The sequence below is a fragment of the Sus scrofa genome, chromosome 2 (assembly GCF_000003025.6).
Source record: "Sus scrofa isolate TJ Tabasco breed Duroc chromosome 2, Sscrofa11.1, whole genome shotgun sequence".
In the NCBI taxonomy this organism is placed as follows: domain Eukaryota; kingdom Metazoa; phylum Chordata; class Mammalia; order Artiodactyla; family Suidae; genus Sus; species Sus scrofa.
The window spans coordinates 100848903-100863190 of record NC_010444.4 but is presented as its reverse complement, the minus strand read 5'-3'; the positions used below and the strand labels follow the sequence as shown (position 1 = coordinate 100863190).

The 14288-nt window shown below is 35.7% G+C and overlaps 1 protein-coding gene across 10 annotated transcripts in view; it reads left to right on the top strand.

Annotated features, from left to right (window-relative positions):
- FAM172A (family with sequence similarity 172 member A) overlaps positions 1-14288 on the top strand; it is a 415825-nt gene that overhangs the window by 30404 nt on the left and 371133 nt on the right. For 8 of the 10 annotated variants that reach the window (XM_013994983.2, XM_013994986.2, XM_021085393.1 and 5 more), the window contains 2 exons: positions 7353-7454; positions 12685-12785. In XM_013994983.2, the coding sequence (XP_013850437.2) occupies positions 7353-7454; positions 12685-12785 (203 nt within the window). The remainder of the gene's footprint in view (positions 1-7352; positions 7455-12684; positions 12786-14288) is intronic. The other 2 variants (XM_013994989.2, XM_013994988.2) reach the window with 1 other exon arrangement.

Sequence of the window (14288 nt, the reverse complement as noted above, 5' to 3'; positions counted from 1 at the left end):
TCTAAAATAAGAATGTCAGTATTTAATCTGTTTGTAAATGTATCCCTTACAGCAACAACCTCAGTGTCTGAGATGTAGTATGTATTAAGTAAATAAATCATAGAATCATGTAATTTTGCAGCTGTAAGATTTCTTAATGCCTCTCTTATTCAAGGTCATGTATTTAATGATAAAACTAACACTAAAGGTCTCTTGAGTCAACACTAGTGCTCTTACCATATTTTTGTTGTTTGAAATGTCATACTAGGTTAGGATAATGATCTGCCTAATTCTGTATTCTGTTTTCATGTCATTGGCACTAGGGGTATTTTATGAGAAGCTCTCCATAAAAAGGAATTTGCCTTAGACTTCTTTTGTGAATTTGGGTGCCATTAATTAGATTAAGAAAAGTATGGGAAAAGCGGGTTATGGTGGCAGTGTTGGGAAGTAAGAGTTAGGTTTTAGATATATTAAATGTTAAGCTGAAATGCCACTTAAACATCTGGAGAAGTTGAGTGTGGAGTTTGGGATAGCATTTGGGTTGGAGGTAAAAGTTTTGGGAATCGTTACAAAGAGATAATGATTAAAGTCATGGTCCTGGAGTTCCCGTTGTGGCGCAGTGGTTAACGAATCCGACGAGGAACCATGAGGTTGCGGGTTCCGTCCCTGCCCTTGCTCAGTGGGTTAATGATCCGGCGTTGCCGTGAGCTGTGGTGTAGGTTGCAGACGCGGCTCGAATCCCACGTTGCTGTGGCTCTGGCATAGGCCAGTAGCTACAGCTCCGATTCAACCCCTAGCCTGGGAACCTCCATATGCCGCGGGAGCAGCCCAAGAAATAGCAAAAAGACAAAAAAAATAAATAAATAAATAAAGTCATGGTCCTAATTGAGATTACGAGGGATGTCACTGTAGCTAGAAAGAGAAAAGGTCTGCAGATTGAACCCTGGGGGGTCTTGACCTTAGGGTCAGGAAGTTGAGGAAGAACCAGCAGAAGAGGATGAAAATCATACTAGTTAAGACAGACTGAGAACTAGGAGCAAGAGAGAGATCCTCAATACCTACTGAAGAAAATGGGAATACTTAATTTGTTATAATCATAAAGCAGGTTAGATGAGGACTGAGAATTTACTTTTGGATTTGATAATCTTCACAGAAAGTGTTTCAGTGAATTGATGGAAATGAAAGTTGTATAGGGGAACTTCAGAAGACAGTGGGAAGAGAGGAATTGGAGACAGTTATAGACAACTCTATAGAAGGTTTTGCTACATGTATGTATGCTGCTGGGAATCACAAGTACACTCAGAATAATGGTTAATTTAGGAAAGAGGACAAGGAATGTGTGTTTCCATCTAAATGGACTCACTGGGTTTCTACCTAGATAGCTTTTGTGCATCTTCATCCCTACTTGATAATATGAAATTTAATCTCTCAAGTTGTGGTTCTAATATGTATTTCTACAAGCAGTATATAAAAGTTTAGATTGATTTCCTGGATTTTAGAGGTAGTACAGTGATGTTAAAAGAGTATGAATAGAGTCTAAAGATAGAACTATGTGGATTCAAACTCAGGATTTCCCACTTGCTATTAACAAATTGCTTAACTTCTCTGAATCTTTTTCTTCATTGGTACAATAGGAATAAGAATGCTTAGCACACATGAGCATGTAATGATTAATGAAGCAGTCAAATTGAAATTATTAGAAGATAAAATTTCAAATGCATAGTAGAGTGTATTTTAGAACACATTGACAAAATAAATAAAACTTTATATTCCTAAAACAGTCCTATTTATCAGTTGTTTTTTTTTCTTTTATGGATTGTGCCTTCGGTGTCATGTCTAGGAACTCTTTGTTTAGCCCTGCTTTCTGAAGATATTTTATGTTTTTTTCTAAAATTTTATAGTTTTAGATTTTACATTTAATGATGCATTTTGAGTTAATTTTTATGTAAGGTAGGAGATTTAGGAAAAGGGTTTTGTTTTTTGTTTTTTTTTTTTGCCTATTGATGTCAAATCACACCAGCACTGTTTGTGAAAGAGACATCTTTCCATAATTCAATTACTTCTTCATCTTTGTCAAAAATAAATTGGACTTATTTGGACAGGCTTGTTTTGGGGTCCTCCATTTTGTTTCCTGTATCTGTGTCTATGTCTTCTCCAATCCACACTCTTGAGGACTGAACTAATATTAAGTCTTAAAATTGATTAGAATGATTCTTCCCACTCCATTCTTATTCGAAATTGTTTGGCTGTTCTAGGTCCTTTGCCTTTCTCTGTAAATTTTAGAATAAAATTATCTATAAGTACAAAAAATAATTTACTGAGATTTTGTTAGGAATTGCATTTAAACCTATAGATTAATGTGAAGAGGATTGATATCTTGACTATACTGAGGTTTCCAGTCCATGAACATGGACTGTCTCTCATTTATTGGTGTCTTTGATTTCCTTCATTGACACTTTGCAATTTTCATCATATGTCTTACGTTTGTTATTAGATTCATACTTATAATTTTAAGAGTGATTATGAAATGGTGTTGTATTTTTAATTTCTGCTGTCATGTGTTTACCGATAATTTATGAAAATATAGTCAAGTTTTGTGTGCTGATATTCTGTGACTTTGCTGAAGTTACTTATTAATTCTCAGTTTGTTTGGTTTTTTTGTAGGTTCCTTGGAATGTTCCATGTAGATCATTGTGTTGTTTGCTAACTGGACAGTTTTATTTCTTCCTTTCTAATATTGCTTTTTTGCACTGTCTAAGCCTTCCAAAACTATTTTGAATAAGAATAAGAATGGACATTCTTTCTGTGTTCACTAGGGGTAATAGTAAGTGGTGCCACCCCCATTTTCAGGTCATAATTTCTAGACGTGTGAATTCTGGCTATGGGAGAAATAGCACTATATATCGGATGCTAATTCAGAGTATATACAGCCTTCTAGGGGAATCTTGCTCCACCCCTGCAAGGTTCCACCACCCAGCTGGCACTATAACTGAGTTTTTGAAAGCCATTTCACCATTCTGTCAGGCTAGCTGCTTCAAGATTGTGGGAAGCATAATAAGACCAGTGAAGTCCATGGGCATGGGCCCATTGCCACACTTCTTTTGCTGTGATGTGAGTTTCCTAACCAGAAACAATGCTATTTGGAATACCATGTTGTATTCTGTAAGTCTACGGATAGTACCTTTGGCAGAAGCATTGAGTATAGGGAAGGCATATCTATATCAGAGAAAGTGTCTATTCCAATAAGAACAAAATGCTGCCCCTTTCATGAGGAAAGTGAGGCAATGTATTTAACCTCCTGCCAAGTAGCTGGCTGATTACCCCAGGGAATGGTGTGATGTTGGGGACTAAGCTTTGGTCTCTTTTGCTGGCAAGTTGGACACTCAGCCATAACTATAGCAAAGTTGGCTTTGATGAGTGAGTGGACATTCCTATTGCTGGGCCCACATATGACCGCCATCCCTGCCACTATGGCCACTTTTCCCTTGAAGTCATTGGGTGATGACAGGGTTGGCTGTGGAACGAGGCTGAATGATGTCCTCAGAATGAATCATCCTATGCAGTCACTGGGGACACAAATATCTTCACATCTTTTCTCATTCAGGGAGGTCCATCCACATACCTTTTCCCTAAATATCTTTGTCACCAATTTTCTAGTCATGTTCCTTCCAAGTCCCTGACTATCCAGCAGAACGATTGGTACAGCCCATGAGTCTCTTTCCAAAGAAACAGCCCGCTGCACTGCTGTCATTTAGGGGTATCCCCAAAAGGGGCTCTAATGCTTCAGCTGTCTATTTTTGGGTGGTGTGACTATCATGTAGAACCATCTATAAACCAGACTCGAGTTTTCTCTTCTTCTTTCAGTTGATAAGGCCTTAGGTGCATGCTGATGCATAGAGGCAGTGTAGTAGGAGTGGAGAGCAATAGGTGTTTGGGCCACTACTACACATAAATTACTTTTGTCCTCAAGGCCTCCTGAGTCCTAGTTACATACATGCCACTTCCATGTGATAATGAAGTGCTGCTGTATACACTCAACTTTATAACTTGGTGGGTAAGTTAATACCTACTTCAGGATAGGCAGCTAAGGTCACCTGGTAAGTTGGTAGCCCATGGTTAAGTATTCAGTCTCTGCTTAGGCCCAGTAACAGGCTAAGAGGTATTTCTCAAAAGGAGAATAATTACCTGCAGTGGGTATCAGGGATTTGCTCCAGTATCCTTAGAACCTGTGCTGTGAAGGCAGGAGAAGACTGGTGTCCTAGCTTGGAGACAGTCCTGCAGAGAGTGGGAACTCTGTCTTACTTAGGTTTTTTGTTCTCTTCAGGCTTTCAGTGGATCAGATGAGGTTCCTCCGTATTGGAGGTAGGGGTGGGAGCAATGTGCTTTTCTCAGTCTACAGTTTTAAATGTTAATATCATCCAGAAACACCTTCACAGACACACTCAGAATAATGTTTAACCAAATATCTGGGCAACCAGTCAGGTTGGCACATAAAATTACCATCACACCATTCATCTGTCAATGGAAACTTTGGTCACTTCCACCTTTTGGCTATTGTAAATAATGCTGCTGTCAACATGGGTGTACAAATATCTGAGTCTTTGTTTTCAGCTCTTTTGGGTATTAAATGATATTTTTATCCAGTTATTGCATATGCTTAGGTGAAGTGTAGAATTCTAGTTGCTAAATCATTTTAATCACCAAAGATGTGTTTTAGAAAAAAAACAGTTGTCTCACATCTGATATATATTAGGTTATAAGGATTTGGTTGTACTGTGTTTTATAGGTGGTTGAAGGGACTTTTTTCAATGAAAATGTTATATTATACTTGATTTTTGCCTAATTCACTGCCTTTGAAACCCAGTCTTTGTGTAAACTGAAGCTATACAGCATTGCTTTCCTTTTACAAAGCAGAAAAATAATTTCTGACACTTTCTTTCTACATGTCTTCTCTATGCTAATGAAATTTAAAAAAATCTCTATGTAGTTCTCTAGTTGACAGAGAAGTTTGAGGGATGCATATTTGTTTAGTTGTTCATTTTATCATTCAAAGGAACATTTTGGTCAAAGCAAAGACCTATTTCTAAATTCAGAAGTTAATTCTTTTTATAAGGTAATGAAGAGAAGGAGTGAACTGTTGTAGAGGTGATGACACAGAATAGCAGTATGGGGATTTTGAAAGAGTACTGAGTTAGGTATTGGGAAATACATTTATCTTATTAATCCCATTCCATTAAGGTCTAATTTCGGACAAGCCATTTTACCTCTCTGAGTTTATTTCCTTGTCTCAAAGACAGTGAAGATGATAATGTGCTACTGTTTCATAGGTCTGTGATGATGGTCAGATGATGTAAAGTATGTGAACTCTTTAAAATGTTGCATAGATGTTAGGTGACATTTATGATCTGTGCTGATAGAAAGAGAAAATGAATTTTAGACATAACACAGCTGCTTATATATTAGATGGTTTTTGTGTGGTGTCTGATGAAAAGGTTTCTAAGTTTTAAACTGCTGAAGTTGACTGTGAAGTAAAGAAATTTAATTCACTGGAAGGAGAGAAGTGAGAATCTTCAAGCCAATTTTTTACATTAAAAATCTATTTTACTCTGCAAAGATTTGCATGTTGTTCTGAACTTTAATAATGAATCAGAAATTTATCAGCATCTATCTCTTTAGCCCAGTAGGCATGCTATGTGACTTTTTTTTTTTTTAACTTTACTAGGGAATTTACAGAATTTTTTTTAATATTTGCATGTTGAAAATGGTATATTTTTGTGTGCGCTGAGGTTTATTTGAGGTAGCAGTTTGAAGAGTTTTAGAGTGACTTTTTTTTACAATTTTTTTTGATGTCTTATCTCTGTGTCCTACAGAGAGAGACAAGAGACTTGAGGTAGACAAGCTCTTTTTTCCTCTAGCGTATTTTTATGATCTGTACAGATGAATTTGTTGTATCTTTTGTTTAAAAAAAAGGGGCTGGGGGAAGGAGACTGGTTTGCTATACTATATATTCTAGAAGCTTTTTCTCTTTAGGAACGCGAGTTAGAATGAAAAAAATTTCAAATATAAACTTTTTTTTTTTTTTTGTCTTTTTGCTATTTCTTTGGGCCGCTCCTGCGGCATATGGAGGTTCCCAGGCTAGGGGTCGAATCGGTGCTGTAGCCACCAGCCTACGCCAGAGCCACAGCAATGTGGGATCCGAGCCGCGTCTGCAACCTACACCACAGCTCATGGCAACACCGGATCATTAACCCACTGAGCAAGGGCAGGGACCGAACCCACAACCTCATGGTTCCTAGTCGGATTCGTTAACCACTGCGCCACGACGGGAACTCCCCATAAACTTTAAACACACACATATTTGGAGAACTGCATAAATTTGAAGTTTATCTTTTATTTTGCTGAGTCTCCATATGACACTGAGATGACGTACAGTGGGAATTTTTGTCATGTACCATAATAGCCCAAAAGATGTCATTAAATACTAATTCTAGGACTGGGGCAGGGAAACTACAAGACAAACCTGCAGCACCTTATAGTAACAGAAAATAATAAGGAAATGCTCAAAAAATAAAAAATGAGACTCATGTTATGACACTGACATGCAGCATGGTGTTCTGGTCTAATCTTAGAAAAGAATATAGACATTAATGAAAAAACTGATGAATACTATCTGGGCCTAGTTAACAGTAATGCACCAGTTTTGTTTCTTCATTTTGACAAATGTGCCGTGTGTGCTAAGGTAGGATGTTAACCATAGGAGAAACTGGTTTAAGTGTATACAGACGCTGTACTTTCTTTCAACTTTTCTGTAAGTCTAAAATGATTCAAAGATAGAATGTCTAAAAACCTTGTTGATAGGTTTTTTTTTTAAATTATAGAGTATCATATGAGCTGAAGAAAAAATTGTGGTTTTCCTCTCTAAAATTAGAATTGTATGCTATATTACCATTATTTAGGTTTTAAAACACCCTCATTCATAAGCAGTGATTTCATTTATATGTAAGATTGAGTAACCTTTTAAAAGTCATATTAATATCTGTAATTTTTTAAATGATAGGCAGTTCATAAGATATAGAATAATAACTATATATTTTGAAGGGAAGAAGTTAATAATTTACCATAGTGGTCCATAGGATCTGAGTTGTGATTGTTTTGAGAGTTATGCTTTTGAAAGTGCTTATGTTGTGTTGATTCTATACATCATCATAATATAGCACTTTGGGAACTTCAAAACTTAATAATCTTATCAGTTAAGGCAACACATGAAAAGTAATCTAATAAAACAAAAGAATACTTAAAATAATTTAAAATATAATCTTTGTTATTAATTATGAAAATGAATATAAGTAAATTTCATGTCATTTCTTTTATAGATTTATTATCTAGGATAGATTTGGATGAACTAATGAAAAAAGATGAACCACCTCTTGATTTCCCTGATACCTTGGAAGGATTTGAATATGCTTTCAATGAAAGTAAGTGTTATATGCTATATGCAAGATTTCTTTAACAGTACTAATAGAATCATAGTGTAGATATTATTTGCTGCTCTTATTTTCCAGCTAGAAAATATTTTATGTGTTTCTTTTTAGAAATGATATTTTGTCCTTTCATGATAAAATTCTTCTGTAAAACAAAAGAACCAAGTAATAATTTCCCAAAGTTGTCAAATCACTTAAACCAACAGACATGAATTTGATTCAGCTTTTGTATTTTCAGTTTTGAGTGTTCAACTCCTTTGTATCCAGTTGGAACTCCCAATTAAATTATATAGAAAGATGCTACTATTTCACATTATTGAAAATGAAGTGTCTAGCAATAATTATCTATGATGGTATTTTAAAGCATGCTACTCAGTACCATGATTTTTTAAGGCAACATCCTTATTGTAAAATTTGTTAAGTTCTGAATAAAATAAGCTTTTCACTTCGGATTTGAAAGAACATACTATAGATTGCAAGGATGTTTCTAGAACAAAGAATCATGAATCATTGGATTAATAACATTGAAATCCTTGAAGGGTAATGTTATTACAGGCCAGGTAGCATAGTATTTGAATTGCAGCTTTCTGTTTGTTGCTTTGCATCAACTGAATTGGTGTTCTGTCATCATTGTTAGTAATATCCCTTTACAATATCAAGTATAGCTGTTGGACTTAAAGTGACAGCTGTTGTGTACTAGAATATTAAGTGAGTATAAATAGAAGCTATTAGAAACTTTGATATCTTTTCTGATACTAATATTCATGTTTTTTATTAAAGGATATCTTACGGCAAAGTAAGTATAAGTTGTAATATTGTGTTTTTTAAAATTTTCTTTGGAATTTAATGAACAGAGTCAAAAGAGCACCGAGACTAACATTGCCTCTGCTCCTTTGAAACTGTAAACAGATCCTTCTTTTAGAACAGGAATGGGGGATTGTGTTGGTGGTGTGGAGCTACTTCATACCATAGTACTCTGTTTGCTTTATGGATAGAGGACATCAGTTTTCACTGAAGTCTGTCTTTCATCTTCCTTGAACATTCTTAAAGGGAGTGAAAAACAAAGAAGCAGTACACTTTTATCTCTTACTTTCTTATCAGATAAAATCACACACATACATCTTTTCTTACATTTGTACACCCTTGCACACACACGTGCCCTTCCATGTACTTACACTTGAGTGCATACATATCCTTGCACACACCTTTGCACACACATGTGCCCTTCCATGTACTTACACTTAAGTGCATACATATCCTTGCACACATATATCATTTATTTTTTTAAATATCCTGGACATTGTCTTGCATAAACATCAACTAACAGTGTGAGAGAAAAATGCTTGCATTTCAGGGGGAGGATATCACTTTTATGGATCTTATTGTTAGCATGATACAGTTCAGGGTTGAATTCAGGGTTAATGGTGAGTATTTTTTTCTAAGAGGTGAGAATTTGAAACAAAGAAACCAGGTCTCAGTATTAAACCCCTAAAAGGGCAATTCTTTTTTTGTTTTTGTTTTTTGGCCATACCTCCAGCATATGGAAGTTCCTGGACCAGGAATCAAACCAGTGTCACAGTTGTGGCAATGCAGGATCCTTAACCCACTGTGCCACAAAGGAACTGATTTACTTCACTTGGTATGAGAACCTCTGGCTGCATCCATGTTGCTGAGGATGGCATTATTTTGTTCTTTTTTATGGTTGAGTAGTATTCCATTGTATATGTGTACCACATCTTAATTCATTGATCCGTTGGTGGACGTTTAGGTTGCATCCATGAACTGGCTATTGTTAATAGTGATGCAGTGAACATAGGGGTGCATGTATCTTTTTGAATTTTAGTTTTTTTTTCTGGATACATGCCAGGGAGTGGGATTGTTGGACCATGTGGTAGTTGTATATAAAGTTTTCTGAGGAACCTCCATACTATTTTCCATAGTGATTCCCACCAACAGTATATGAGGGTTTAAAAAGGGCAGTTCTAACCTAGCATCTTTAAGGACTTCTTTTTCAGGATTTATAATACAAAAACTCTCATGAGGAGTTCCCATTGTGGCTGAGCAGAAATGAATCTGACTAGATGCAGATTTGATCCCTGGCTTTGCTCAGTGGGTTAAGGATGAGGCATTGCTGTGAACTGTGGTGTAGGTTGCAGAAACGGCTCTGATCTGCCATTGCGGGGGCTTTGGTGTAGGCCTGCCGCCACAGCTCCAATTCGACACCTATCCTGGCAGTCTCCATATGCTATGTGTGGCCCTAAAAAAAAAAAAAAAAAAAAGCAAAAAACAAAATAAAAACAAAATGCTTTTATGAAGGCTTTGAACTGAAACTTTCATTACCTGACTGAGGAAGGGTCTTTATTTTTCTAAAGGATTTTAAAGTTCTTAGTTGGGTTAAAAAAAAGAATTTAGATTCAGAGTTCATGCTAAGCAAAAAAAAAAAAAAAAGCAAAAAAAAAAAAGCAAAAAAAAAAAAAAGGAACAAAGGGTAGGAGATTCTTTTTACCCTAATCAGACTGATAAATTGTTCTTTCAAATCACTGTACCTTTTCCATTACTCTTTGTGTTTAAAATGCCTATTTAGCCATTCTCCAGTTGGTGGTATTGTATGACGCCCAGCTCAGATACTCTTGCTTTAGAAGATGAAGTTAAAGGGTTTTTCCCCCTTTCCCCTTACCCACTTTCCACATATGCCCTGGTGAAATATTATGAGGGAGCATGCTTTTTTATTACCAAAAAAATAATTGGACTCAGCAACAAACAGTTTGAGTTTGGATCTTGTCTTCCATGAAACCTGGTATTTTTTGGACTCTTACTACAAGCCAGAAAATGTCCTAAATACTTTCAATTTATTAATTCTTTTAGGCCATTTATTAGTTTATTCTGGGTCCTAGACTTTATCACCAATCTGATAAAATATATGGATACACTTTTTAGAATAACATGTATTTGGGTGTACACATTAAACTTTACAACCTGTTTTAGGGAATTCTAAACTAAAATGTCCTAAATCAGACTTTTCACAGATGCTGAAGAAATTTTCTCAGCCTTTGAGGAATACCAACTTTGCAAATACAACTATAACATAAGTGATCCAGATATCTTTTCTGGTTAAGAATGCTTACTTTCTTTGCCTCTCTACCTTCTTTTCACTTTGAATACTAGTGCTAATAGTTGTCTGTTTTGACAGGGCTCATTTTTCCTAAACTGTCACAATCATTATCACTTAATGCGAATTATTATATCCAAAATGGGTGGAGAATTAAACCTCTTTGAGATGTAGATACAAAATAGTCTGTTTTAAACTCACTGTTTAGTTAAGTCACTTCCTTTTCACACAGCAGTCTCATAGAAAATACTATTCAGATTTTAGCTGCAGCAGTATTTCACATTATTACGTACCTTTAAGGTTGCTTTAGTCAAAATCCTAAGAAAGCGTGGGTTTGCAGATCTACTTGTGTTGGTATCCTCAGTGGGAACTTCCTTGTTGTAGAAAGAAAAACAAAGATATACCTTATAATTTATCATCTGACCATAAAAGAGTGTTAGAGTGATCCCGTGCAGTGTCTCATATTGAGTATTAAAAGAACTTTACAAATAAAAAGTAGCCCTCATTTTGTTATTTTGTATATTAAAAATGTCCATTTTACATGTAGTAAAATTGATACATAAAAATAGTGAGGTCGTTTTAATTAGAGTTGTATATTTCCTGGGTTTACTTTTTGGTGCCCTTATTTTGTATATTAAAAATGTCCATTTTATATGTAGTAAAATTGATACATAAAAATAGTGAGGTCGTTTTAATTAGAGTTGTATATTTCCTTGGTTTACTTTTGGTGCCATAGTTCTTTTCAAGTCTTTTTCACTCTTACATGCCCTCCTTGGATACAAATCAAATATTGGTAACTCCATTCAGCTTGATCACGCCCCTCTTCTGCCCCTAAAGCCTTTCTTATGTCTCACTCCTCTTAGGATAAAGTCTAAACCCAGGAGTTTGGGCCTTGTGCTAATGATTCCACGTGTTCTCTGATGTTCATTTTACTATTTGATTTAATACTCTATTATTTCTTTTAAACTGGGTTGTTTACCATTATTTGAATTTGCTGTCATTTTTTTCAAAGTTCAGTTTATGTTGTCTGAGTGGTAGGGAAGGAAGGGCTTAAAGCAGTTGGCCTGTGGTCTATTTGTCTCCTGAATACCAGGGGAATATTTCCGGAGAAAGAAAGAAGACATCAGACAGATTCTGCTGTGAGGAGAGTCTGTATCCATGGAATACTTTGAGTAGGATGTCTGGTTTGGAATTGCTTATAGTTAAACCTGTAATGTGTGGACATAAGAGACATGTTTCTCTGAAAAATGACCATGAGCAGTACAACTCTTTGGCACATAAAATATAAGTATTTTATAACTAAACATGCACACTGATGTGTAAGGGAATGCATATGTCCCATCTAGATACATCACCTTTTCTGGACCATAGAGTGAGAAGAAAGGACCTGGGAAAACATGGCCAGGCTGTTCCAGGCCACTACTTGCTTCACCTGTGTCTCTTGATTGCTTGCTTGTACCCTTGAAATTATTAGTAAAATTACTAATTATTGGTAAAAGCTCTGAGTTGTGTGAGTCTGATTTGACAGTCTAAACCTGTGTTGGCTCACTCTCTCTCTCCAATTTCCATTTGAAATCCTACTCATATTTCAAGGCCTAGCTGAGAAATTTCACCAAAACCTTCCGAACCTATTGTAGCCCATGGGATCCTTCCTTTTTCCAAACTCCTTTTAGACTCTATTGTCTGTGTGAATTGCCTGTAGCAGTATTTACATTGTTGACTTACTTCATTTTTGTTTAACTTTCCTGAAACTTACTTAATTTTTAAATATTTGTGCTTTTACTACTCAGGAAGCCTCTAAACTTAAGAATGGAGACCATGTTCAAGGCTTTAGCAAGAACTAGTATACATTGTCAGTTCTCAAATATTGTTAATTTGTTTTGGATTAGAAAAACAAGGACCAAAACATAGCATTTGGGTACTTGAGGTCATTTTTTTGTACTCTTTTATATGTTTGCATCATATGGACTTTTGAAGGGAAAAAAAATCTAATGAAAGAAATGAAACTGTTCTGAGAAAGACACTTTTAATTTTTATTAAACATTAGTTATTATACTGTCCATATTACTGTAAATGTACACTGAATCATGGCAATATTGTTTGTTTGTCTTTTAGAGGGGCAATTAAGACACATAAAAACTGGGGAACCATTTGTTTTTAACTACCGGGAAGACTTGCACAGATGGAACCAGAAAAGATACGAAGCTCTAGGAGAGGTATGGTCATGTATACAACTTTAACCTTATCTTCTTACAATTTTAAATAGTCAGAATAAAGGTTTTTAAGCTGAAGCAGTGCATGCACTGTTTCTACAAAAACTGATTTAAAAAGGTTTTGTGGGAGTTCCCCTTGTGACGCAGTAGAAACAAATCTGACTAGGAACCATGAAGTCGCTCAGTGGCTTAAGGATCTGGTGTTGCCGTGAGCTGTGGTGTAGGTCGCAGACGTGGCTCGGATCCTGCATCGCTGTGGCTATGGCCTAGGACGGAAGCTGTAGCTCTGATTAGACCCCTTGCCTGGGAACCTCGATATGCTGTAGGTGTGGCCCTAAAAAGCAGAAAAAAAAAGTTTTTGCATCTTTTTATTTGATTATTACTAAATTATTCCTAAAAAGTAGTAGTAATAAAAAGTCTAACTTTAAAAGTTTATGTTTTTGTACAAGTTTATCCTTCCTATGACCTTAATATTTTATATAGAGTCATTATCAGGGGAACAAATTCATGCCAAATTTTAATTTTATTTTTAAAAATGCTTTTAGAAGGTTGAGTGTAATTTTAAGTGCTTATCTAAAATGAAAAACCCAAGAGTTGCCTATTTTAACTATGTGATATGATGGATATGTTAATTATCATGCTTTTGGCAATCATTCTACAATCTATATGTATATCAAATCATCTTGTGCACTAAATATATATATACACACACACAAAATTACATTTATTGGTTATTCCTCAAAGTTTAAAAAAGTGCTTATTTATATGAAGAATATTGATACTTGGCTAATAAATTGAATCTAAGTTACTTACCTTTGACTTGAAAAAAGACTAGTGTTTGTAAAACATTAGATACCTCACGAGCTACCATTGGCAGGTACCTCTGAAAAAGTCATTTGTCCTTCAAGTGAATGTTCTGTTAAAGCTTAAAGCTTTATTCATATATGTCGTATTAAGTGTTTTTAATAAAATGCATATGGACACATTTATTTAGTGCAGTAACTAGGCCACCACTTTACTTCTGTAAGGAAAAGTTGAAATTTCTGTATTCTTTTTTGGCTCTTTAATAAAGTAGCCAAAATGAATTATTTGGTTAAACAGTAACATAAAGAATATATGAAATGAGGAGATGATTTTTTTTTTGAATTTCTTCATTTTTTCATGTCCCTGAGCAAAGGCATTGACAGCTTTTGTTTTGGACCACCTTTTTGAGGATATATTTGTAAGCAAACAACGTTGGAGATAGGAATTGTTTTACTGCAGGGCAGAGGGCAGATTTGCTTGCTGTCCAAGGTTCTGAAGATAACTCACCTTCCTTCCCCTGGTGGTGGCAAAAGGGTGAGCAAGTTTGCTAGCAACCCCATTATAAGATTGGGCTTAGGTTTGAGGTTCCACAGCCAGGATAGAGTGTCACTCTGTGCTCAGCCTCTACCCTTGGCCTATCCTCATTGTCTCTTTGGAATTTGAAGGACAAGAGGAACAGGTGAAAACCTGAAGTTCGTGCTG